This window comes from Diadema antillarum, unplaced genomic scaffold (assembly GCF_040938485.1).
Source record: "Diadema antillarum isolate AM-2024a unplaced genomic scaffold, OU_Dant_1.0 seq00000398_RagTag, whole genome shotgun sequence".
In the NCBI taxonomy this organism is placed as follows: Eukaryota; Metazoa; Echinodermata; class Echinoidea; order Diadematoida; family Diadematidae; genus Diadema; species Diadema antillarum.
Window position 1 is genome coordinate 742202 of NW_027271389.1, and position 27793 is coordinate 769994.

Genomic DNA, 27793 nt, shown 5'->3' on the forward strand with positions numbered 1-27793 from the left:
GCTAATTTGATGAACAATTCTCTGTACATAAATCAAGCAGGGGGGGGGGGGGGGGGACGTAGAGAATTTTTATCACTTTCAGGAGCACTTGAGTTGTTTAAAGAGTGAATCTCGATATTAGAGGATAATAAGCAAAAACTGTCATTTAAAAACCGGAATGGCGTTATTGCACAAGACACCCCATGTCCAAGTTGATTCAATAGACAGAGTTCATTGAATCAAGAGAGCAGTAGAAGTCACATCAAAATCATATGTGAAACTAGAAAATCATGGAATCTTCGAGAAGTTTAATATATTTTCACCTATCAGGGCAATTACCCTCCGAGGGCAATTACCCCCCCCCCCCCAAAAAAAAAAAAAAAAAAAAAAATACAGGTTAGTGAAAAGGTTAGAGTAAAGATTAGGTTTAGGGTTAGAGTTTGGGTTATGGTTAGGTTTAAGTTCAGGATTTAGGGTTAGGGAAAGGGTCTGGTGCTGGGGTAATTGCCCTAGACCCCATTCCACAGAACACTGATATTAGTGGCAGTCACATACAAATATCAAATATTGTTGAATGGCTAACTGGGGCCATTTATGGCTAGTTACCTGGGCAGCATTCCATAGATCATCATGGGTCTTGGCCCTCTCCAGTTTTTCCCGCGAGTAGACGTACTCCCGCTTGTCCCCGGCGTGATCCTTCAAGGTCTTTTTGGCCCAGTCATTTGTACCTACATTGAATTTATGCAAACATGGAACGAGTCAAAAGCTGCTGTATTCATGATGTTGTTGATATGCTCTCATGACGATGATGATACGGTTTTGTTATCCAGGGTAGCCTCTTCAGGGTTGCCACTGGGCTACCAGACGGCCCTACCACTATTAACACCCCTGCATTGTCTGTTACCCACTCGCATGTATCTGGGCAAAGAGGGACACTGTGGGCAACATACCACATCCAAGGATAAATGACTGCATTGGCCAGGTCCTGAATCTATGACCTTTGTTTAGAATCCAGCATCTTATTCCCAACACAAACTCTCTCTTAAGGCTTCCAGCTAGTGTACCCTCATCATTGTGCCTTGAGGAATTGCAGCTTCTTATCAAGGAGAAAATATACTTTCTAAGATAAGTGTCATGATTTTAATGTATACCTTCTTGGCTGATTTTACTTCCTCTTTTGTTTATTGTTGTTGTTTGTGTGTTTGAGTGTGGAAACAGTAATCACAATCATTGTCATCCTATAAGTCAACATTCATGACAATGATGAGCAGCATTTCTATAGCACTATTTATCCACTGATAAATCCCCCACATTTAAAGGTGACTGGCTCCAACAAAACAGCATGAGAATATCTGAGGCATCAGAAAGTTATACATGTAATACCTGACTATTGTGCTCAAATCAGTCTGTGCAACCCTCTGAGCTAGAGAACAAACCAATGACACTTCTTTCTTCCTCCAGAGGAACAAACTGAGAACTCCCGAGTCCATCATGGAACCCGAGATTTCAATATGACTACCTCTCATCACCTAACCATAAAGCCCTTAATTTGAAGGTCTTGCCTCATAATTGCCTTCGCCTTCATATTAGCCAGGTGGAAACCAAATAAAACAGTTAGAATTCAAATTTGGCTGAACAAACAATCTGGCCTCAATAAAATGAAGAAACCTGTTGGAGGCTGCTGGAGAAATAAAGTCAAGAATTTACCAGATTATCTGTTGAATACAGAATCCCTGATTGACAGATTCACTACCTTTATTAGTTCAAGATCAATACTAGCGAGATAATGAAAGTGATTAAAATCAAACGATGTGAAATATATAACATCAGGGGCCTGTCTCATAAAGAGTTATGATTGAGCTAACGCTTGATTCATTGAGTGCAACTTGGGGAATTGAGCGTACTAGCAATAATGATCATACATTGTAAGTCTGTTTCATAAAGATATTTACACTTGATTTAATGCACAAGTTTAATAGTAGATCGAGCGTAAGTTTTTTGAATCGCACCAAACATAAGACTTATCTTACAATCAATCTTTCTGAAACAGGCCCAAGATATTTAGGGACCAAAAATTACGATCAGCACATAGCAATACTGACAACTGATACAGAGGTAATTCTGCTCATCTCTTGTTGGCCCCCTACGGGAAATATACATGACAAAACTTCCAAGAATATTTGTTGTGGATTGATATAGATTTAGTTTCTTCATTAATTTATGACCGCCAATAATGGAAAAAACTGAAGAGACAGCATTCCCGAAATGCAACAAGCCCAAAAAACACACTGTACCTGGAGTCGAATAGTACAGTGAAGAGATAGAAAAGCGATGCACAACACCATATATTCACTATTAACGTATTACAGTCATAAAGAATTACACTATCACTGTGCAAGTTCATGTGTGAATACAGATCCACTGGATTACAGCCTCAAAACTGATATCTGTTTGTGGCAGAATTACCATATGAAACTCTTTTCAAAGTTTTACTGTTTCTGTCTTTCACTGCTTCAATGTCACGGAACAAATCATATCTGATTTAATTCCATGAGAATACCCTGCCCATACAGAGGAAGAAGACCTCTGAACTATAATGATTGCATGACATATTGGGCATGAATTAGCTGACATGCAAACACTGCATGATGGACAGAGATATTTGGCAAGGCATTGTGTACTCGATCTCAGATGCGTCCATCAGGTAGAAGTTATATGTAGTAGCTTCTCCGTTTTATTTCTGCCACGGCTGCAAAACCAGCATCTTACAATTTGCACTAATATGCAACCATTGAGACTAACAGACAAAATCTACTCACTTCTACTTGCATTGTAACACATGAATACGATTATATGTTTCCTGTGATTTGAAGGTCTACTACAGAGTTTCTATTGTGCATGACATTGAACACTTCATGTGCCACGGCGTACACCCCCTGCGTGCCATGTTATTCTGAGACAGCAACGCAGGGGAAAACATTCTGTTTTTCATCTCCTTGTAGCTCTTTATAGATTTTTGTTACGATGGACATGCAACAAGCAAAGTTGTAGAGAAAATGCCAAGCTTTGCAATAATGTTAATTCTACAACAAAGCTACGATTATTTTTCTTTCAAGTATCCAGGAGCTACAACACTGTTCAGGCATGACATCTGGGCACGAAACAACATCAGAAACACAGAATTTACTCACAAATCCAATTGGAAATGCCACTTGATATTCCATCACAATATAGTGCAAGTTATATGTGACAGGAATGGAATTATGGCGTTTTATTGATCGGTTTGGGCAGGTTGGTGCTTTTGGGCAAAATATGCAAACTTGGCATGTCGTCGACTGAGTCGGGCATGCGAACCTGACACATAAAGAGTTCAGCCATCCATTTGATTAGTCACAGGTAGGTTTAAGGACATGATTGAATACCTTCCACGGAGTCATATTTCTCATTGTAGTAGCAGAAGTTGTCGGAGAGCTCGCGCCTTACGATCGACTCCTCAATGTAACTTTCGACGGACTCCCTGAATTTTCCTCTGTAGAGCCGCACCATGAGGGCGGCTCGCTGGCTTGACAACTGGCCTGGAGAAAAAGAAACATCAGAGAAATTAGACACGATGTGGCCGACTATGAATGATGTTGTTTCTTCGTTTTTTCAATTCTTTGGATGATGACAGTTGTGGCAGGTAACATACAGACTGCTCAGTTTAAGGTCTGAAATGCTATCTTGGGACTCAAAACTGCCCTAAAACAGAATTTCAAACCCCAAAAAGTTAGAATGTTCTGCATAATCCAAACTCCATTGTATCCTCCATTTATTTAGTGAGTCTAATTTTTTGCAAATCTGGACTTCCCAACGATTTCATGAGTGGTAAACTTAGCGATCGCGGAGTACTGTACTGAATGGGGAAATGTATGTGTGCACATCACCCTCATGTTGGCATCAGAGTAAAAATTTTTGTGTGTCTTTAAATTCGCGAATGGCATTTGACTCGCGAAATTTGTGAAAATCAAAATCTCGCAAAATATTTGGCATATACAGTAAGTCATCATGTGCTATGAGTTTGTCAAAATACTTTCAAAGTATTGCATGCACTGAACTTGGCAGCCATTTTCATAGCATCACCAACGAGCTCAAAACTGGCTATCTACATTAACTGCACAACTGTCTTTGCACCTTGTTGCACTTGTTCACACCTGAAGAGCATGCCTCGATTTCATTATCCACCACATTCTTTGTCTGCCATTTGTTAACATGAACTAAGTCTTCCTCTGGAAAAATCTTCAGAAATGTTTGGCACACTGACATAACATTTCAAATTGGTCCACTTTCACATGATGGCGGTGATCCAATTGCTCACTAGTATTTAACGGACTCATGCGATATATATAAAACAAATATTGACCACTACCAGGGTCATGGGACAATTCCTAGAACCCAAGTTGATTCTAACAGAAATGCTGTGACCTGGGAGGAAGCAGAGGGTCATAAAAATCACTTAAATACAGCTCAACAGTGATTTGCACTATGACCCAACTGATAGCAGTTAATATTTGTTTTCCATAACAGGTGTTCCACATAGAACATTTTACAAACACATACTCTTGTCCGCTCAACTTTCACTGGGCAATACAAGAGCATATTGAATGAGACGCAGAGGCCAATGTATTGATTCCCTATAGGCTAGGGTTGTTAATGGCTGTGCAATAATTTTATTGGATGGCAATGAATGGGATACCAGGGAATATTGGTCCTATCAAGTGCAATATTCCCTGGTAGTCCATGAATTAAAGCCATGCAATATAATTATCATTATCTATAATCATTATTATAAAATGGGTTCAAGAATGTAGCCAATTGGAAGCGCTGAAATGAGTCACGTGTGCCTGTATTAATTTCTCACTAACATCCACGGCCTGACATCACAATGTTTACACTAGCAGTGCGCACTCAATCAGTTGCTACAAGTGCGTCGCGCGCTACTATACGCGCTGTCAATTCTGTAAACAACTTCTAGTTCGGGCTGCCGGCCGGCCTTTCTTGTGTGCATAACATGTGTGGCGTACGTATACTCTTATATGTACAGTACTTATATGTGCGGGATTTCCGAGTGCGACGTGCGTAAATGTTTGGACCGAACATCTTCGGACATCTTACAAAGGTACGTGAAAAATGCTGTTAGTTTTCGACACATTTTATAAAACAAATGATGAACAGGATTATTTCGTGGCGTTAGTGGAGATGCAGCTCACTCTCGGGTATTAACGCACTCTATCCCGTGCATCATTTGTATACTAGTATCTAGAGAAGGCATAAACTGTAAAACAAACAAACAAACAAACAAAACCTAGACTTTGAAGTTAACTCTGCACTGAAAAAGGGGTGACTCGCACTTAAATATGTTGCAAGATATTTGAGATATTTCAATCAGTTGCAGAAAAAGCAATTTGACGCAAGATTTCATGAATTCGAATAAATACACAGTACCCGCTGCTACAAGGGATAAGCAAAGAACCAGCACTGGCTGTTGGGAGAAAGCTTGGTAGTCTAGCGAATAAGACACCTGCATGGCAATCAGGAAATTGTTAGTCCACACTCAACCCAAGTATGTATGGCCATGATTTGTGTCATAGCTACTACTAACACAATCAAGTTTGCTATTTTAAGTTGATGAAGGGCGATTTGTCATTTAATTGGAATCAGCCAGTTCAGAGTTAGCTCATGTACACATGGATACAAATGACTTTTCTTTTTCCTCAATTGGTTAGGCGCTTCACTTATTTTGAAAGTGACATAATACATGAGCATGCCTGACGATCAATCAATGAAATTGATTGATCAATCATGTTCAAACAAAGGATGAATTTGCATAGACAAGTAGACCAGAATGGTCCATGAATGATCACCTGGAAAGCATCCATTTCATTATTTTGCTTTACATGTAGGCCTATAAACAATCTCTTTCTGATGATATTGCTGAACACCACTTTTTCTGTCAGGTGGATGTGCTAGCAAGCACCATTTTTAAGGATTACTTGTATAACATTACATCCCTGCTCCTTATCTCAGTGAATTTAGAAACCAGAATGCTGTGTTGGTATGAATGACTTTTTTCTGCTCATGTACAAAGTGAAACCCCCAAATGGCTTATTTTCAGACTCCAACCACCCCCACCCCCAGCCATTGTTGAGTGCTAAAACATGAACACAAGCAAGCCGATCCTATGCGTACCGCACCATACTGCTCCAGATTTGGGGCATTTGAGTACTTTGTGGAAAAGGCGTACCTCAAGAGTTTATCTCAGAGGGGGTACACATTTTGTAGCAACAAGGTTATTCACCTGGCTCAAGTTATTGGTGTCCAGAACAAAGGAATGAACTTTTTGCATTATGACGTTTGTGTGTGTTACACACATTTTTCTCATGCCAACTTCTGGTATGGTATGGTACCCTTTTGGAGCACATCAGGAAGTGGTCCACTTTTGGCTCGCGAAGAGTACGGTACAGTACACTTAAAGGGATCGTACAGTTTTGGTTGAGACCTAATTTCAGGTTTCTAACATTTTTTGGTGAGATAATGAGAAACCTCTTATGAAATATGAAAGAGCATGTAATTTTATGAGGAATTCAATGTTTATTTGATGAAAATTGGTTTTGAAATGGCTGTGATATTAAAAAAAGAGCGATTCTAATAAAGTGAGGGACCCACACTTTATTACGATCGCTTTGTTTTACTTTGTTTTTGGATGTTACAGCTATTCCAAACCCGATTTTCATCAAATAAACTTTGAATTCCTCTTAAAGTGGTATGCTCTGTACTATATCATAAGTGTTTTCTTGGTATCTCGCAAAAAGTTAAAAGCCCAATTCTCATCTCCACCAATACTGTACTATCCTTTTAAGGTTAGCGTTTGAGCGCTCCTCTGGGGTGGGTACGTTACGGTACGCTTTAGGAGAGCACTCAAATGCACCGTTAGATTCCCCTTCCTCACCAAAGTGGATCCATGGGGAGAGATTGCTCAGAGAGTCCTTGGTGGGATCATTCCTACTGGCATTGAAGGACCTCAGTCTCTCCTTGCAGAACTTGTCCAGCTGAATTATCCCCTCCTTGGAGCCGGGCGTGGCCCAGCTCACTGGCTTCACGGTCTGGTCCACCTCCAGACTGGAGTAGGCTGCTTCCCAATCTATGGGCTGAAAAGTGATAGCAGTTTGGGAGCATTTCTCTTTTTTAGTTTTGGTTTCCAGAAATATATACAATGATTCCTTGTTATTATCTATATGCACACAAACAAACATATTACATGTGATGTTAGTAAAAAAAAATCCAGCTCTATCTTACATGTCCTTACAACTTGAGTCCATGCTATGACTCTCAAAGCAAGCTCCTTGGGTCATAGCATGGAGTTGAGATCCCCAGGGCAGGGCAATAATATCAATAATGCCCCCCAGAAGCAGTCCATACTTGTATACTATCACCATCACTCTATCCCTCTCCCTCTGGATGTCAGTCATGTCGACAAAGACTCGTCAACGTCAGAGAGTTATGAATCTAAATGCTGGAGGGTGCGTTGGTGGCTGCACAGACCTATTCTTGAGTTACAGCATCTGCTACACACATTGTGGTCATAGTCATTGTTTGCAAGTGCTACATGTACAGCCATCACCGACTAAAAAACAAAGGTGATACAGTTCAAATGCAGCTACATAAACGTGTGTCATGGATACATGTGTTAGGCTACGCTGCACAGAGTTGTTCTTAATCCCCATAGACAAGTTTGGTTTAATGACCATTATTTTGGCCAGCAAATTATTTCTACAATTACATCACTGGTGTCCATCTCAAACTGACCTCTGGTTTGGCCTTGGACTTGTGGGGATGGCAGATGACCGGTGGGAACTCGGTGAGGTACGTCTGTAACTGCTTGGTGATCTTGGGTCTGATCGTCCGCGCCCCGTACTCAAGTTTGTCGGAGGCCTCCCAGCACGGGACAACGTTGTGAGCATCCACCTACACAAAGACATCAAGATGGCAAGGCTAAAATTTGATAAGTTTTGCTCAGGAAAACTAGTGACACTTGTAACTAAAGCACAGAATGTCATCATAACACAATTTGATTGCATAAAACAACACATACTGGACTGTTTCATGGTGTGGAGATTTTTGCAAGTTTAAAAAGTGGAAACTTGTCATTACCTTGCTGTTTTCATTTCATCCACACAAATTTCTTCACACTTGTGATGTGTTCAGAGTGAGTACTACTTGAAACATGAGTTATTCACCATTATCAAGAATACAAAACTAACAGAATGCAAAATGTCTGCCATAACAGAATAACATGTACAGATTGTAAGTACACTTCAATGCATCATATCCTTCAAATCTTCAAATCTCTTTCCCTAAAAGAAACATTTCAGCTGGTTGAACTTTCTATAATAATAATAATAATAATACCTATTTATACAGTATTCATCGCATAATCGGGCATCTGATAATCGGGAACCTCGCTTAAATGACATACGCTTCCCAGAAACATTTCCAGTGCATGTTATTTTCACTAGATAATCGGGCGGGGACCTCTGATAAACGGGACAATTTTTCTTCAAGCGATCTTTGATTATGTTGATATTTTACACAAAAAATCTACCAAAATACCACAACAATATTTCAAAGATACCCTATCAGTTGTCGTTTACATCGAACTTACAAAGCAAGCTTCGGAATGGTGTGTTTTGACCTCCGTCCATCCAGTTCACGTACATGCATAGCCACGAAAGCGCCGTGTATAAGTATCCATGCCATTGCAAAACACATGCTTTCACGAACATTCTTCTCCCCTACATAAGCAAAGCCATGTGCTCGCTTGCAATTCCTACTCACATCCAACAAAAAACATGAATCGCTCACACAGCTCAGGCTGTGTACATTGTTTAATCTCAGTCATACATTTTGAGGGCAAAGTCCAAATTCCTCGTCTCTGAGTGTTTAAACTTTCAATACACTGTGATCTGTGTGTATCTCACAATCTTCCTCAGTTGTCAATGAGCTAGAGGGTCGCGCCGAGGGGTAGCGTGGTTGTGTATTCATGTACATGTACAGTACAGTACGTCAGTATGCATGTGTGTGTGTGTGTGTGTGTGCACTACATGAACATGTCGTATGCCGTTAGTGTATGGTGAGTGCTCATCGCGAAATCGGGCACCCCGCTTAAAGGGGCCGTGTTTGCTACTCCCAACCTGTCCCGATTACTGTATACGCTATATATTTCGCGGGGGTTTTATTTTCGCGAATTTCGCAAGTCGAGAGCTAATCGCGAAATTAACAACACGCGAAAATATTACCTTCCAAAATGAATCCCTTGCCTTGATGATACGAACATTTCAGTACTAGTATACCATGTCACGGCTCACCGAACAGAAAATACTGGCTAAGCTTGTTTACGCACGTCCACGTCTACTTACGAATACTGTAGAGAGCCAATCCATTATCGCAAGGGGGCCACTCGTCAGAAATTTAGCGCGATGGACTTAACCACTTAAAAAATGTTGAATTCCAACTTACTAGTTCGCAGAGTTTGGTAAGTGTTTTTTCATGCAGTGTATAACTAGTATCATTCTTATTTGCTAGTAAGTTGAAAATTCACACTTTCTTTGCCACTTCATATTTTCTCTGGTCCCCCAATCGCGAATTTAACCACTCGCGAAAATGTGTGACGGCGGCAATTCACGAAAATTTATGTACGCGAAAATTATAGCGTATACAGTATGCGATGAATAATGTATTGCACTAAATCCACACTGTAGAGTGCTTAAAGTGAATACATATGATTATTACCCTGGTCTCTGGATACATATTTCCAACCAGCACTGACAGTGCTTCACTGTTCACTCCCTGGGGAGCATTCCAACCAGTCGCCATTTTACAGGTGTGCACATGCTGATCAACCAGCATAAACATTCTCATCCTACTGGGTACCCATGTTTATCCTTCTGAGTAGAGAGCAGTAATGTGGATTAAGTGCCTTGCTGAAGGGCAAACATGTCGGGGTTCAGCAATCATTCATGGGGGCAGGTTAGGAAAACTCAATTTTAACAGAGACATACACTTGCACAAGCATGGTAGTAAAAAGCAGAGAGTCTGCTCTTCCACAGTTTGACCTTTACTCAAAAAATCATATGTGGCGACATTCCGTCCATTCTGTGAGGCACATGTCACATGGCCATGTGAGAACCAATCACCTGGCAGAATGGCACGTCTGGCGGAAGCGCTTCGGCCACATCGTCCACCCACTGCCGTGGGAGGCGGAGGGGGCTGAAGTCGGTCACCAGACCCCCAATCTTGTTGCTCTCCACAAACTTGGGGAGAACGTCCTTGGCATGACCGGTCAGGAGATGAAAGGAGATATCCAGAGCGGATAGATCCTGAGGAAAAAGAATTAAAAAAACGAAACAAAACCCAATAACGACAACTCACGATCACTGTACTTCATTGTATACAAATACATGTCTGGCGCATATCATATAATACCTAAAAAGAATGTAGCTATCCGATTGGTTGATTGCCCATCACGTGACATTCAGTTAACAGTTCCATCGCACACTGTGGCTGTCAGCCATGCAATTTTGTTTGAGCAAAAATGGATAGCGCATGGCTGATGTCACCAATTTCCATTGACTCCCGTATTTAAACTCACGACTTAAGTTTTTGTTCATTTGCATGGCTCTGAAGTCACAATAAACAAATATTCGCCATGCGCACTCAACAATTACAAGCACGCTTACAAATGCATACTTTTGTCACTCAAATTTGTAAGCGACTTCAACTAATCGGTTATGCGTATGTACTTACACAGTGACTGTGACTGTGCAGCTACTCATTCGTCTTTCACAGAAAATGGTTGCCATTTCTGTGCTAAATTCAAGAATCTGTATGGACCACATCTGTTGACGTTCGAGTTGTATGAAACAAAGTGTATGGTCTTTACTCGTGTAATGAAACAAGATTTCACACTCGGTGAAAGATGAGGTGCACTACTCAACTCGGCTTCACCTCTTTGAATAAAGCACCTCTATCTTTCACCTCCTGCGAAATCTCGTACCATCCCACTCGTTACCATTCACTATTTGTAGGTCTATACCGTAACAATCTAGCACATGCAGAGGTTGTCAAACCATATCAAGAATGCAACGCATTAAAATCAGCTGTGGCATTGAACCGAATGAGGCCACATTGATTACAAAATGCGAATATGCAGTGCACTTCCATCATAACGAACACGGTTTTAACAAAATTCCAGTTACAACAAAGGAAAAATTTAGGCCGCAATGTTATAAATTCTATGTATCTTTATTGTTTATTTGTTCGGTTATAACGAAATTTTGATATACTGTAAAGGTGGAAATTTTCGTGCATTTCGGGCAACCTGAACTAGCGCGAAAATACAAGCACGCGAATATTTTTGGTTCACATATGTTCCAGTAGTTGATGTCTTGATTTCGTGGGATTAAAAACATGCGAAACTCTTCTTACCCCGCCAAGCGCGAAAAATTAGTCATGCAAAAATAGCCACTTTTACAGTTACGAAAGAAAACTGCCGGTCCTGAGGACATCATTATAACGGGAGTCCACTGTAGTTGGATGCAAACACTCTTTGATTGTCCTTCCCTTCCAACCTCAAGAGTCGCGTATCCTTTACCTGTGAGACCTCCTTGAGTCCCTCCAGGAGGAAGTTGAAGTGTCTCATGGTGGCATCGAGGAACTTGGGCACCAGGCAGAAACAGACGTGCAGCGGGACCTCTTGCTTCATGGCCAGCCGCTGTGCAAAGAGGAGCGCCCAGTTATCTGCGAAATAAAGAGCCCAAATGACAACAAAATAAAATCACAACTGGTCAGTTTGGTGCCCTGATTTCTTATTCCTCATCTAAAAAAGGGACCATAACAACACTTTGAACAGTGTCACCTTCTGAAAGTGGTAGGAAGTATCACTCGAGAATGGAAACTTCTATGAAAATATTACACAAATTACATCAAATCTGACCACATTCACAGCTGTAACAAACAGGATTAAATACAGTCAACCTCGCCTAAGTCGACCTCGCATAAGTCGAAAACTCGGCCAAGTCGAAGCTCCAGAAAAGTCCCGATTTTCTCTTTACTTATTTCTTTAAAATAATCTTGCACAAGTCGAAGTTTTACAAGTCGAATTTCGCCTATGTCGAAGATAATTTCGAGTCCAGATTTGTGTAAATACATGTAATTTTCATCGCACAAGTCGAAGTTTTTTTTTTCCCCGCACATCATTCAGACATTGAGTGAAGCATTCTTTCATTCTTCGATAAATAAGCGAAGAAAAAAAAACCCACTACTTTTGTAATAAAATACTCCCAAGGGTCGAATACAAGTTAACCCTAATATCCCTTGTATCCTTGATGTCCAGCTGAGAAGAACATAAAAACCAAAATTTCAGAAATGAAGATTTTGGTGGCCCGCGAAAAAAGTCGGATGTTTGCCATTACTTTTGGAAATGAACAGCGGTAACAATCGGCTCCGTAAGAAGCTAAAATAAATGTCAGATGTTTGCTTTTAATTTTGGAAATGAATAACGGTAATATTCAACTCCGTATGATACTAAAATGAATGTCGGATCTTTGCTCATACTTTTGGAAATGAATAACGGTAAGATTAAGCTCCGTATACGGTGCTGAAATTAATGTCAGATATTTGATTTTGCGTTTGGAAATGAATAAGGATAACAATCGGCTCCGGAAGATGCTGAAATGAATGTCGAATGTTTGCTTTGACGATCGGAAATGAATAATAATAATATTCAAGTCCGTACGATGATAAAATTACTGCCGGATGTTTGCCTTTACGTTCGAAAGAAAATAACAGTAACATTCAGCTCGGGAAGATGCTATTCCATAAAAGTAAATGTCGAATGGTCACTTTGACGTTCGGAGATGAATAACAATAATATTCAACTCCGTATTTGTACCATGATTTAGATAAATGTCGGATGCTTGTTTTTGATTTCGAAAGTAAATATAGCAATAACATTCGGCTCCGGAAGACGCTGAAATAAATGTCAGATGATTGCTTTTACGTTCGGAAATGAATAGCAGTAATATTCTGCTCCATACGATGCTAAAATAACTGTCGGATGTTTGCTTTCAAATTTTGAAATGAATAACAGTAACATTTAGATGCGTTCGATTGTGAAATTAACGTTTGATGTTTGCTTTGACGTTCGGAAATGAATAACAATAGTATTCAACTCCGTACGATGATAAAATGAATGCCGGATGTTTGCTTTTACGTTCAAAAATATATAGCAATAACATTCAGCCCCGGAAGATGCTAAAATGAATGTCGAATGGTCACTTATACGTCCGGAGATGAATAACAATAATATTCAACACCGTATTTGTACCATGATTAAATAGAATAGATGTCTGATGCTTGTTTTTACTTTCGAAAGTAAATAGCAATTACATTCGGCTCCGGAAGATGCTGAAATAAATGTCAGATGATTGATTTTACGTCCGGAAGTGAATAACAGGAATATTCTGCTCCATACGATGCTAAAATAACTGTCGGAAGTTTGCTTTTAAATTTCGAAATGATGCGCTCGATGGTGCAGCAGAAATTAACGTTTGATGTTTGCTTTGACGTTCGGAAATGAATAACAATAGTATTCAACTCCGTACGATGATAAAATAAATGCCGGATGTTTGCTTTTACGTTCGAAAATAAATATCAATAACATTCAGCTACGGAAGATGCTAAAATAAATGTCGAATGATCCCTTTGACGTACATGAAACGCATTTCGATTATTACAGTCCAATAACTTAAGTTTCTCGATTTTTTAAAATTTAAAACAAAACAAAAAACACTAAATACTATACGTATTGCTATACCGTCTTCTGTATTTCAACTGCCAATAAAGACATAAACAGACACTGCATTATAAAAATTTATCGGAGAATATCGGGAAACATGCACGAGACATTCTCCGAAGAGGCTTCGGGGTCTGTTCGATGTTTCACGAAGATTTTGCGAACATCGCGCACGTCTGGCGAAGGTCAAGCGCTATGTCGAGACAGTAAAGACATATTCAAAAGCAAATCACGACCAGATCATGACGCATTGTGCGGAAAAGTTCATTGAAAAAAAAATATATATAATACTATCTAATTCAAATTCTTACCGAAGTAAAAACATCCCCAACAAATAACGGCGCCCCGAACTCCCGCGTTCGTTTCGCGATCTTTTGCAGAAATTACGTGCAACGCATTTCGATTATCACAGTCCAAAAATTGAGCTCCAGGATTGTTTTTTAAAACGTAAACAAAACAAAAATACTAATTACAACATAATACTACCGTCTACTGTAATTTCACGGCCACTAAAAACATGATAAGACACTGCATTATGAAAATTCGTCTGGAAATACAAGTCGAAGAAAAATTCGACTTCCACGGAAGTCGAATTTCGCGTAAGTCGAAGTGTTTTCGCCGGTCCCAATAGATTCGACTTAGGCGAGGTTGACTGTATTCCTCAAGTCTTGCCTTGAAATCTGACCACATATACAGGTTTAAAAAACATGATAAACTAGAGAGTGCAGACCTCTGCCAAGCAGCTAATTCCCACCCATACATACATGCTGAAAATCGTCCAATTCCCATTATAGAAGTCTTTTGTTTACGTCATCAGCCTCCAGCTGCATTGCGCCTTGTCCAAGCAGAGCTATAGAGCACGAATGCAAACCTCAAATACATGCAGCATGAACTCCCAAGTTCATTGACCCTATCTGCAGAAAGATAAGAAAATCTTTTAGAAATCCATAAAAACTCTCGGATTACAACAAAAATTTTATCATCTGTTCCCTGTGACATTTTCAACTTTTCTTGCAAGTTTCATCCAAATCCGTCCACAACTTTTTGAGTTATTTGCACACAGACAAACAAACAAACAAACAAACAAACAAACAAACGCAGATGAAAATATAACCTCTTACCTTGGCGGAGGTAATTATTCCTCAAGATTTGCCTTTAAGGCTTGAAGAAATACTTTCCTAAATAACTTAATAAGAGATAAGCATTGCTTGGAGCTTATGTTTACGTTCAAAATCATGGGCAGCTGTTTGATTAATCTGTGACTGGGTTTAATATGCTTTGTTGTATTCACAGTTACCTGAACCAAGAATATTCAACAAGAAACTATTTTGATGTGTTAATGACATCAATGGTATCAGATGATAAAAAATTTCTTAATAGCAGCAAGAGAGAATATAACCACGACTAAAATCATTAAATTATTTCTTGGGCAGCAAGCAGTGGGTATTTTAATAGCTTAGTCACATTAGTATTTGGCCGCTCTCCAGTATTCTTCCATTTGCATAGGATAGAAAATGAAACACGATTTTATTTCTCTTGAATTTGTCAGCTAGAAATAAATACAGCCATCCAGATAATGCTCCTTTCCACCACTCCAACAAAATATGTGCTGCTCTTGCAGATGCGAAATAAAATAACTACATTCTGCCCCTCAAATTGCACATAGAGTTTAAAGGTCTAGAGTTTTAGGGTCTCATGTTGAGCTCTGCTGTTCCATCAGAATGTGACAATGCTTTCTGCAAATGTGCCAGAACACAAGTACTGTAAAACATGATATATTCGCGGCATGAATTTTTCGCAAATTGGAGCCGACGACCTTTTTTGCGGCATGAGATTTTCGCGAACTGCCACTGGCATTCAATGCATATAGTGTAGACAAGAACTTTCGCGTGCATTTTAATTTCGCGAATCTTGGCGCTCACGAAATTCGCGAAATCAAAATGCACGCGAAAATTCCTTGTTTTACAGTATCTTCCTCTTGATACTGAAGCCTGGGGAATCCTGTAAAAACTTTCCTCTATTCATGCAGACTTGTCAATAGTGAACTCCAACACCATGTAAGGTGACACTTTCATTGTACAGTTGAACCTCTCTTATCCGGCCTCCCTTTATCTGGATCTCTCTATTATACGGACGCAATCTCGCCGTGATTTTTATTAAAAATAATTACGGGAGGAAAGGGGGATTCCCAACTCCTTGAGAGCTCCTACACAAACACACATGAATTACATATTACTTCCAACATTACATCAAATTTCCTTCTAAATTGCTTACCTTCAGACATTTTAACATCTCCAAACATCCCCAAATGTAACAATGAAAAGGTTGCAGTATACACATTACTACATGTGGTACTACAATGGGCTACATCAGTACATGTGTATGTATATGTACATGTATAAAGCATTGAGTCTCCCGTATCCGGCCAAATCCCTTATCCGGATGAGCCTCGGTCCCGACTTGTCCGGATACGAGAGGTTCAACTGTATATGATTCTCCCAGTTTCCATCAAAAGAAAATTTCTCTTTTGCTCATCTGTGCTCCTGGAGGAAAATATTTTCCAGCTTCATGCTCACCCTGCACTCTCTGGTCTCGACTCATCCAGTAGACGATGCCGCCGTTATCGTCCGGGACGTTCATCTCGGCCGACAGCACTTTCACCCGCTTCTTGTTGAACTTGAATTCGAGGATGGAGCTTGCCGCCGCCTTCCTCAGATTGTCAACTTTGGCCTGGAGGTCCTGAGGCTCCGCATTCCCACTGTCCTTCTTCGCCTGTTAGTATAAAGACGCAAGGGGAAAAAAAAATGGGAAGACATGAAGGTTTCGCAGTCTGTGGTTGTGCACTGGGTTTTCAATAAATGCAGGAATGGTGTACAAGCCCTTTCAAAGAATGGGTAGAGAAAATCCTGCAATCTCAGAGGTAGAGAGCTGTGTGTTGATTTTTACTGGCCACACGCTGCCTCAATGATGATAGTCCCTGTTACATTATGTTACATTATGCACTTGTAGAGCTTGCCCACTATTGCAAGCATTCATGCTCTCGGTACGAGACACCTACTGGCTAGTTCACCATACATCCAGTACAGTAAATATACAGTGCATTCAGTAATTACTGGATGCATGGTTTGCATCTATGTCAAGCCGGATGTGCATTGAGTAAATCTGCCATCAAGTTACAGGATCCAAAAAATGATTTCTGGCAAAAAAGAAAAGAAAAAGAAGAAATGTCCCCCATTCTATAAAACAGATAATGCACATGTCTTTTTGTGTGCATGCAATAACTAAGAATATGTGACCCTGCACCTCAAAATAAACAAAAAGTTGCCAGACATGAATTTTAGTTAAGACCCAATTCTGAAAGAGCAGACTTTAAGCTTTTAAATGATGTATAACTCAAATCAACTGGGCTCTCCTAACCTATCTAAATATTGGAAAGAAAGCACAAACTCAGGAAAAGTGTGAACTGAGAAAAGAGGCTCTGAAGTACAGTGTCTATTCATGCGCTTAATCTTTACCAAACCGTGCTGGCTGTGCAATGAATGGGACAAAAAACAGTAATTAAACCACGTGAGTAACAACGATGAAGGGATTATCAAACTAAACTAAAATTAAGCATGTCTCATTAACACATTCTGTCCATAATTAATGCCAACGTTCAAAGCAGTAGCGCTATCCTTTCAAAAGTTATTAGAGTTGAAAGTGAAGAGTGTGGACAAGGTTTTTCAGAAATGAAAAAGGGATTCTAATGACACACCTAATCACACTATTCTACCAAAAATGTTCGGAATAAACTGCAAAAAAAAAAACACTTTCCTGCCCGTTTCATGATACCAAATTTTAGCATAATGTAAAAGAAGACCTGCTCTTTCAGAAAATATGAAAAAGTCAAGTTCCTCTAGGTTGACCCATTTCACTTATTTTCAGTCCTCACGCAAAATCAGTGTGTGCGACTTTATGTTCGTTTTGAGGTGCACGGTCACATATAGTCTAAACCCTCTCAGCTTGACCTCGTGGGTTGAACAGTCCACAGTTATCTTATGCGCACAATTTCAATCGATGCACTCAGACCTGTGCATCATCTGTATAATGTGGCACATTTAAGGGTGGGATTTCACGGAGCACGCGAACGATTTGCGAAGGACGCGAATGGCAAAATCCAGCATTCGGAAAAGTTTTTCTCCGAATGTTTTCCGACAATGAAGCCGAAAACTATTCTTGCGCAATTTGTGCAAAGTTTCCGCGACGTATGTGCGAATGTCGTGTGTATCATTGCTTAAGTACAGCATGTTACGTACACGAAGAACACGCGACGGAAATGCGAACAACGAAAAATTTTCAGTAATCATGGGAGAAAATGTACCCAAGGAGAGGTGGAAGCTGTCTTGAGTTGAATTTTTTTCTTTCCTCTATTTCTCCTTTCTTTTTCTCTCATTTTTCTATTGTGTGCCTGCCTACATTTTTTCCTAGGACGTATCTCCACTAGTAAAGCATATATAATATGATTCCTCCAACACATAATCTCTGTACTTCAAATGAAATTTTACATACTTTAGATTAATTTTAACTGTATTCTGCGATTTTTTTTTTGTATATCAAACATTTCTTTCTCTTTGCTAGTCTTTAATGTCTTTTGTTACTATAGTTGTTAATAATTGTTTGATGTTTAGGTGTATGCTACCATTTTTATTTGGAGAAAACGTATAGGTCATACATCCCCAAACGTGCGCTAAACGTTCGCGAGAATGTCTCAAAAGGTACGCGAACAGTTTGTGATTACGTCGTAAAATGATCGGAAAAACTTCGCAGATTTCGCGTAACATACGCGAAACATACGCGAGACATTCTCCAAAGTTTCGGAGTCTGTTTGGGGTTTCACGAACATTTTGCGAACATCGCGCGTGTCTTGCGAAGGTCTTGCGCATTTGACGAGGCTTTAAAGACACTTTCGAGAACAATTCACGAGCAAATCACGACCAAGTGTGCGGAAAAGGTTCGCAGAAAATTTCAAACTTTTTTGAAATTCTCGCCGAAGTAAAAACGACATTCGCGAACAATTGACGACACTTCCGAACCCTCACGTTTGTTTGGCGATCTTTTGCAGACCAAAATGCGAATGCTGGATTTTGCCATTCGCGACCTTCGCAAATCGTTCGCGTGCTCCGTGAAATCCCACCCTAAGGTCTTTCAATGAAACATCTCCTTGGTCTGCCTAGGTGTAGCGAGAGGCATCTAATCAGGAATTTGAATAATGCACACTTAAGTTGCATGGCACATGTGTGCACCATTAAAGTAACACCTCACTTGAAATGTTTAGACAAGGAGTGAAACTACAGTAGTTCTTGAGAGGCGCTAGTTTGATTTGGCTCCCATCCTGATATCTTCTCGTGACAGCACTGAGAAATCACATCATAGCACACAGTGGCAAAACTTCTTAAAGCTTAAATTCTTGAAATGGAAGTTCCTGGAGTTTTGCCAGTGTGACTGCCAATGTCCCAAAAATGTCTTGTGAAACTTCCCAGTGAAACTACAGACATTTCCAAAACTACCTCAGATCTTCTCCAAGTTTTTGAAGTCTAAATGCAGGCAGGTAAAACTTCGGTAATTTTTAAAATGCATTTGTAAAGTGACATTATTTTAGTCATGACAAAAAGGGACAAATTAGATGCGACTACTCAGTACAGCATGTTCTGCCAATGCCTGAGTGATGCACAGTAACTCTGTATTACCTAGTGAACAAAGAAAATGTGACCCCGCTTGACCTCTGCTCACTGCCCATGAGTGCGCATGATCACCAAATTCATTTGCATGTTGCGTAAAGCCAGCATACAGACCAGACTGCTAGCAACAAAATGTTTACATTTGTATGCCATAGGGAGTACTGCAACTGGTGGGTTCATCTGTTCATACAATACCTTTTTGTCTGGAGTCTCCGTTGAGGATCCATCACTGTGGGATCTTTTGGCTGCTCCTCCTTCCTTTCCCATGGCTGATGACAAGCCTGTAAACTGCCACCTACATTTAAAAAAAAAAAAGAAAAAAAAAAGGGATATCATCAAACAAATATACTTTTGACGGCAAAAATACTTTTCTGTTTTTCTAAGAAATGTGGAGGCTTCACATACTAAGCATATTAAACAAAATTTAATGAAAATGTATTTTGCTAAAATAGTTATTTACAAAAATCACACATTTCATGTAAAAAACATATACTGTATCTTGTAAAATTCATTAGTTGAGACCTCTTGCAAATACACTGTATAACCATTAACCTTGCAATAAATTTATGTATTCTGAGCAGGAAATCTACTTGTAGACTTTGAAATTTGGCAAACATTTTGCATCCTACACTACAGATGAAGCAAACACAAAGCTCAACCGTGACTATAAGCAGAAGTATTATCACATACAATTAATGCTGCATTTACACCTTTTTTCGGCAGCCTTAGCAGCCCTACATGCCCGAAAACATAATGCGCCATGGGTTTAAGACATTTTCCTATTTTCCCATCTTCGTATTCTAGTCTTGTTTGTTCCAGTCCTCATCCCTGTCAACATGCCTTATGGCTACCACCTCGTTGTTCTCACAACGTCTGGTCAGGCTAGACTACCAATATTTTCCGTCGCGGCCTGATATGGACCACCTCCAAGTTTTGTTATGGTCTATTACGTGTCATCATGTTTTGTTGCATTCACCCATTTTACTACAGCATACTAGGTTTCTCATTAGCACCGGGACTGCCCTGGCAACTTTTATGACAGTTTAAAAATCTGAACTAGCATTGACAGCAACCACAGCCTGTTAAGTTTGTCTATTCTGTGTCAACAGGTTGTCTCACGTCCATCCCGTTTTGTGCACAGTGGCCTGAAATGTGACTGCCGTGGCCGCCGGGAACATGGTGTAAACGCAGCATTGCTCAAAATCAGTAGTGAGATTACAGATTCCCAGCGCTCTCACACAAAAACAGTGATAAACTTAAAATGTACACTATTTAACTCATTTGTCGAAATTCACCAAAGTCTGTATTAAGTACATTGCACTCAGATTTAGAAATTATAAATTTCAAAACACATATGTATAAAGGTAATAACTAGAATGTACATTGTATTATGCCTTTTTTGTCACATTTGAAACAAAGCAACAACAACAAAATTATCACCTATCTTTTTTAAAGTAGGTGAAATGTTTTTTCTTACTTAATGATACAGGAGACAGATCTCAAGAACTTGCTTCTGGTCAAGACTTGCCCTCTGATACAACTGGCCAGCATTCAGCAGTAATCCATCCACACCTGTCAGGGAGAAGCATTTTACACAAAGTTTGAACATTACACAGATCAGTACACATGGTTATACTTCACCAAATTATGTTTGACTCATGAATGTTTATCATAATTGGTTTACATGTATACAAATTGTCATAAATGAACTAGATACAAGTGTGGTGCTTGAAAAGAAAATCAATGCTAATAAGAAAATGTTGCTGAAAAGAGGCCTAAATACAGGACATTGTACAATCTACCTGCAATTCCAGCTAGCATACACAGTATAATTACACAGTTCATTACTGTCCCACATTCCTTGCTCTACTGTTCATTGTAGATTGGACTCAACTGCCAAGTATAATCATTTTGACTTTAATAGAAAGCCATCATTCTGATGAAGCTTATCTCAGGGTGCATATATCAGCACTTGGCATTTGGTGGCGTTCCTTCAAAAGACACCAGGTCGAGTTTAAACTGGAGGTGGCAGCAAAGGGTGGACTCAATTAAGACTCGCTGTGAATATTTCGATTGCACAATGTGAGAAAGTAGTACCCCAAATATCGCTGCAAATGTGTCACGTCATGTCAAACTTGCTTGAATGTAAAAAAGCTGTATGAAATTGGGTTAATGGTAACGTTTGGTCTGTGCACGACCCCTGGCAGAGCCCCGACGACCAGATACAGACCGACCTTTCCTTCAAGCATTCACTCTGCTGTGCAGACTATGCGATCTATCTGCTCACACACAAAGTCAGCGGTTTGAACAGACTGCTGCTTTTTGCAGGTGAGCAGACCCTGAGAAGAACATGTACCCGATAAAGATCGCAAAATGGTGTGTATGTAGGAGAGATAAATCATGAAATTGATGAGCTTCACTTGTCTTAGCAGTTGTGTATGCCCATTTTTGTGATTTCATATGACTGAAATACCGTTAGGGGAATTCTAACCCATTTTTTTCTTGTCGTCGTACGACAAGTGAGTCCGCACAGCAGAGTGAATTTAAGATACTGTCTGTCTGTTGTTAAGGGCCGATTGTACCAGTATTACAGTTAACAAGAGGCCACCAAACAAGTCATGGCATTGTGTCTGGCAAGAAACTACGCAAACATTAATCTTTCATATCAATGCCTTGTGGATGGCGTATTCATCCTCCATATGAAGTAACATCAAAACAATATTTGAGAAATGTCAGATTTTTTAAGAGATACAATGAACATGCAGTTTGACAATGCATGCAAATGTATGTATTATACAAAATAATTTTTAGTCTACACTCCCAGTGAGAAAGTGGGCATTATCTTTCACAATTTGCACTTTTGACAATATTTTTATACTCCATGTGAAATGTTATGAAAGGAATAATGCATGAAATTTCTAATTGACATAAATTTCGATGAGACATCATAATCATTAAATTTGTCATGTGAGGAAAGTGCGCAGACAGGAATCTCTCATAATCTGTGTTACCGTAAACCGGGGTGGCTTTGGACAAATTTGAACTATTTCTATTGATATCTTCATTAAGAACAAAGGAATTCTGGGGTTAATGTGGGGGTTAACAAGTACTAATAAAGAGGATATCATGCCATATAGAGACTTCTTCAGTTTATTCTATTTCATGTTAATTTTTTTTGGTTAAAGTTTGTCCAAAGTGCCCCCGGGGTTCGGGGCAACTTTGGACAACCATATAAACCTTGTCAATATACCCTGCAGGATTGTTGTTTGTCCAAGGATAAACTCCCAATGGGGGAGTTTAGACTCTAACAAGCTTTTAAAAAAGTTTTAGCAACTCTAACATGTATAAATGTTTCATAACAAGTTTTGGAAAAAGTTTTAACAACTTGAACATGTTGAAATGTTTCATAACAACCAGCAAGTATACAAAATACACATGAATGATTTATACATTGTGTATGGTGGTTTTTAGAAGCAAAATTCTGCAGTAATGAACATGTGAAGAATTTAACTTTAAAGAGGCATTCACAGATATTTGGTTGCACAATTTTTTCAAGATACTAGTAATAGAACTACTGGTACCCCTACATTTGAAAATCTGAATTTTCAATAGACCTGCAAGTTTAGAACAAAGATGACAAAGGATGCTACTTAAGGCATTGCATGAATTAGGATGGTCAGCAAGTTTGATCACATGGATAAGTGAGGTATTGTACATGTACTATCATTGAGTTGTCCAATTCTACAGATGTTAATTTACTATTTAAATGGGTCATAAATCACTTTCAAAGAATAATTTGGGGTTTTACCCCAAGAAATGCATGTACAGTGTACACATAAGGTTGGCCAGATTAAAGTACCGGGGTATGTAGTTCTACAAGAAAATTTTGTAATTTCCTTTGAATGTTGTTCATTGTAACTTTAGGTCAGTTTGAAATGTTTGCAAAATAACACTTTTTATTTAAAAAAAAAAATGCATTTGGAAAGAAAGAACAAGATCGTGTCTACTAGAAACACAAGGCTTTTCTTGGCCCTATAGTTATCACAAAAGTAAAACCAATGTCTACTGGAAATACAAGGTTTTCTTGGCCCTAGGAATCACAAAAGTAAAACTAACTACGGGAAATATTTGCTTAAATTCTTGGACCTACGTTCACAAAATGAAAACCAATGTCTACTGGAAATCTTGTGTGCCTGTGTGCCGATTGTTCAGTCTGTTACACAAAGTCCCTCTTTCAATGTTAAATTCTGCACATGCTTTCCTGATCGACATTCCATTTTTGCAAGCTTTCACAGTATCTTTCATGCTTTCTTCTGGAAAATTTCTATAGTCTCTTGACCCAGATCATCTTTTATATGATCTCCCCATCCTAACTAATTATCTCATCTGTAAAAGAAAGAAAAAACATTGCGCAGCCGTCGAACATTTGGTACTTCTTTGGTGTCCAAAGTCACCCCGTAAGTGACCCCAAATCCAGGGGTGAAATTGGACATGACCTTTTTTGAAATTTGTAAGGATGGTCAGGTATCCTGAGTATACAGGTGGGTTCATGACCACTTCATGTTCACTATCCAACAAATAGGCTTGAGCTTCCATACTTCTGTATTCCTAGAGTACCAAAAGTTCGACGGCCACAAAATTCAAGCATTCCATGGACCCTGCAAAGAAAAGCCCCCAAAACATATAAGGTAATGCAATATACAAGAGAAGTGCAGTCATTCAAATATTCACATATCCCCCTTTCATAACCTACAAAAATATTTTCAGAAAAACCAACAGCAAAAAAAATGTAAGTGAAACAATTTTTTTTTTCTGAACTGTCCAAAGTCACCCGCCTGTCCAATGTCCCCCCAGTTTACGGTATGGAAAATGTACATGCCATACAGAATACGAATTTTAGCATTTTGCGAGAAATGTCTGACTGAGAGATATTTTGATCATAATCCAAGCCATGGAATGTGTCTACATTACAAATTAACAATGCAGAGTCTACACCATTAGAATCTACAGCGAGAAAATGCACAGACAGAAATCTTAAACATGTTAAATATATGCCTTGTGTAAACTACTGTGTATTCATACACCATATGGAAAATCATCAAAGGAATATGCAAGAAATGTTTGATCTTTTTGGCAATTGTGCACTTTAAGGCCCTATATCATCAGTGCGAGATCTTACCCTAATCGAGCAGTGCTTACGAATTCGAGTACCTACCAGGCAACGCGGGTCAACATCGGGTCTTCTGGCACTGTACTTATGAGATTTCGCATTGGGATGCATGCAGTGTGTGTGAATGTGTCAACGTGCGTGTGCGTGATGAAAGCTCTTACGGTACGCCACATGGTTGCTCTAACGACCTTTCCTGTGCGGCACGGCGTGATCGAGCACGAGCAAACCAGAGACAAACAGGGTGCTGTGCATTGGCACACAACGGAATGCAACCAGTGATAAACTTCTGTGCTTCAGTCATGATTTTAAATGAATGAATTTTGCGTTATATCTTAAGCAGGAAATGGCTAATTAACCTATTACAGAGAACATATGTCCACTCATGGCCTTGGTGAAATAATTCTGTGAAATGATAATTAAAAAAAACAAAATCTTATCCCCATTCGTCAGTCTGTCAGTGTCTATTTCGTCTACATAGTTACCATTTAACGAGCCCGACCAGACACCGTACGAAGTGTGTATAGCTACTGATTTACGTGCAGCCACTACATGGACACACACACACATACACAAGCCTCACCCGCATGGTTGGTTTGCACGATTTGTGATGGGGTCGGATCGGGATGGATTAAGAAACATGAAAATATTCACGTAACTGTTGTGGCAAGCTGGCGCGAGCTAGGATGTTCAAAATGGAATCGATTTTATCACAAGACTAAATTTACTGCCAACTTTCTCACACTTTGCACCCTGATCATGGCAATTTTCCGCGATGCAACATTATACATGTAATAATGTACAGCTCAATAATTCTGCAGCGGAGCAAAGGAACGCGAAATCGCAATCGCACAATGTTCGATGTGTAAGCTAGCTCTGCAGAAACGCAGTGAGTGAGGTGGACTTTTAGTAACCTTATCACTTGTCAAAACGGAGTTCCATAGAGCAAGAGAAGCTCGCCAGCTGCTCAGTGCGTGGTGGTTCATGGGATATCACCTTGGCATACGGCGAATGAGGTACCGATATTTCACATTAATTTAAGGCCGTAAAGTGCACAACTGCCGATTTTTTTCCTACAATACTTTTCGAAAAGACACTCAAGACTTCAGAGGTGCCCATGAGGGGGAGAGTGCCTCGTGAGACGGAGCCCCCCTCATCATGCTCTTCTTCTTCTTCTTCCGATAAAGTGCTGCCCTCACATGGTCGAGGATGAGCGGATTTTCTGGACTGATAGACGGGGCTAGATAATTGCATGTCGAAAAACAAATCGCACACAAGTACCTGGTACTTGAAGTAAATAAGTTAGGTAGGGATTTTTCATTGACAATGTGAAACATTGGACCTGGCACCAGCCATTTATCACTAGACTGTAGACACTCTAGTCTCTACTGTATGCTGCACAGTATAACTTAACCGGGTTTTTACGATTTTTGTACAGATTCACAAACACATTATCTGTAAATAAACTTATAATAGTTTTACCGTGAGATGCGAGGGTGACCATGGCATGGGGGTTTCTACTACTTGGTATCGGTTCTCCCACGAGAATTGGACTCAGTCCAAGGGGTGGGACCAGGGCACAATGACCGAATGTAAATTAATAAACTAAATTTACTCCACTGTCCTTTACTAGATCTAGACTAGTTCAGTTCGGGAAACCCACTCACAAGGGGGGCCCCTCCTTATAAGTAACCCGTCCCCCTTATAAGTAACCCTGTCCCCCTTATAAGTAACCCCCGGGGCACCCCTTATAAGGAGTCTCCACGCTTTTTTGCAATGCAACGCGAAAATGAAAGGACTGCGGCAATTCGCTTGATTATGTCCATAAAGCTTCACAAGTTTCCTAGTTACTCACGAAATTTGAGCAAAATCGGTTTGAGGCATCATATCTAAAATCATGGATTTAAATGCGATGTCAAACGACCCATGCGAATGCTGAAATGCGAGCGATTACTGGCGTGAGTGTCGCCAGGCGCGGCGGCGCGGCAATGCTTGAGTGCAGACGTGGTGACTGAGTACGTACTCAGTCGCCACGTCTGCACTCAAGCATTGCCACGCCGCCGCGCCTGGCGACACTCACGCCAGTAATCGCTCGCATTTCAGCATTCGCAGGGGTCGTTTGACATCGCATTTAAATCCATGATTTTAGATATGATGCCTCAAACCGATTTTGCTCAAATTTCGTGAGTAGCTAGGAAACTTGTGAAGCTTTATGGACATAATCAAGCGAATTGCCGCAGTCCTTTCATTTTCGCGTTGCATTGCAAAAAAGCGTGGAGACTCCTTATAAGGGGTGCCCCGGGGGTTACTTATAAGGGGGACGGGGTTACTTATAAGGGGGACGGGTTACTTATAAGGAGGGGCCCCCCTTGTGAGTGGGTTTCCCGAACTGAGTTACAAGTTCTAGACCCTATATTATACACGACTAGATCTATAGTGCTAGGCCGACCTCTCTTCGTCATTTCGGCTTTGAACATGAGTATAAGTTTATAAGTTAGTTTATGCAGTTCTCTAGACTCAGGGTCAGCTCATCATCAATTTCAGCGCTGGGCTAGGGTACGGTTAAGGGGGGGGGGGGGGGGGGGGGATGCTATTTACTAACACAACTCACCACCCGCCTTGGATGCAGTAGAAGCGACTTCACTTCTGCACTGCAGCATGCAAAGCCAGCAAAGGGAAGATGCGTTTTGGTACGATGTCAGCGACAACTTCGCGCAATTTATAGCAGAGTCTCTAGGCCAGCCCTAGTCAGTCAGACGTTCCTTGTGACTTGTGTGGTGAGCAGGTACTTAGTCCTCGCTGATGTTTCTCCTTTCTTCGATCTCCAGCTTTGCAGCTCACAGCTCGCAGGTCCCTTGCTGTTTTGTGTATACACACAACAACACGTGCGGATGAAGCTATCAGCATGAGAACTGTTGTGTAACGTGCAAACGCCAAACTTACGAAACGTAGTCTCAGTACAAGTGACGATAAGCCGCTACTTGTACGAAATAAAAAGTAATCCAACTACTGCCCGACTTCCATGACAGCGAAACATTTTTT

The 27793-nt window shown here is 40.1% G+C and overlaps 1 protein-coding gene across 1 annotated transcript in view; it reads right to left on the reverse strand.

Moving 5' to 3' along the window:
* The window catches only part of LOC139732022 (deoxyribodipyrimidine photo-lyase-like), a 45649-nt gene extending 18163 nt beyond the window's left edge, over positions 1-27486 (reverse strand). The window contains exons 1-10 of the mRNA XM_071642897.1: positions 27363-27486; positions 21062-21156; positions 19780-19879; positions 16444-16639; positions 11666-11811; positions 10209-10391; positions 7822-7980; positions 6965-7163; positions 3402-3554; positions 586-707 (exon numbers count right to left, since the gene is read on the reverse strand). Of these exons, the coding sequence (XP_071498998.1) occupies positions 586-707; positions 3402-3554; positions 6965-7163; positions 7822-7980; positions 10209-10391; positions 11666-11811; positions 16444-16639; positions 19780-19879; positions 21062-21135 (1332 nt within the window). The 5' untranslated portion in view covers positions 21136-21156; positions 27363-27486. The remainder of the gene's footprint in view (positions 1-585; positions 708-3401; positions 3555-6964; positions 7164-7821; positions 7981-10208; positions 10392-11665; positions 11812-16443; positions 16640-19779; positions 19880-21061; positions 21157-27362) is intronic.
* Positions 27487-27793: the final 307 nt, after the last annotated feature.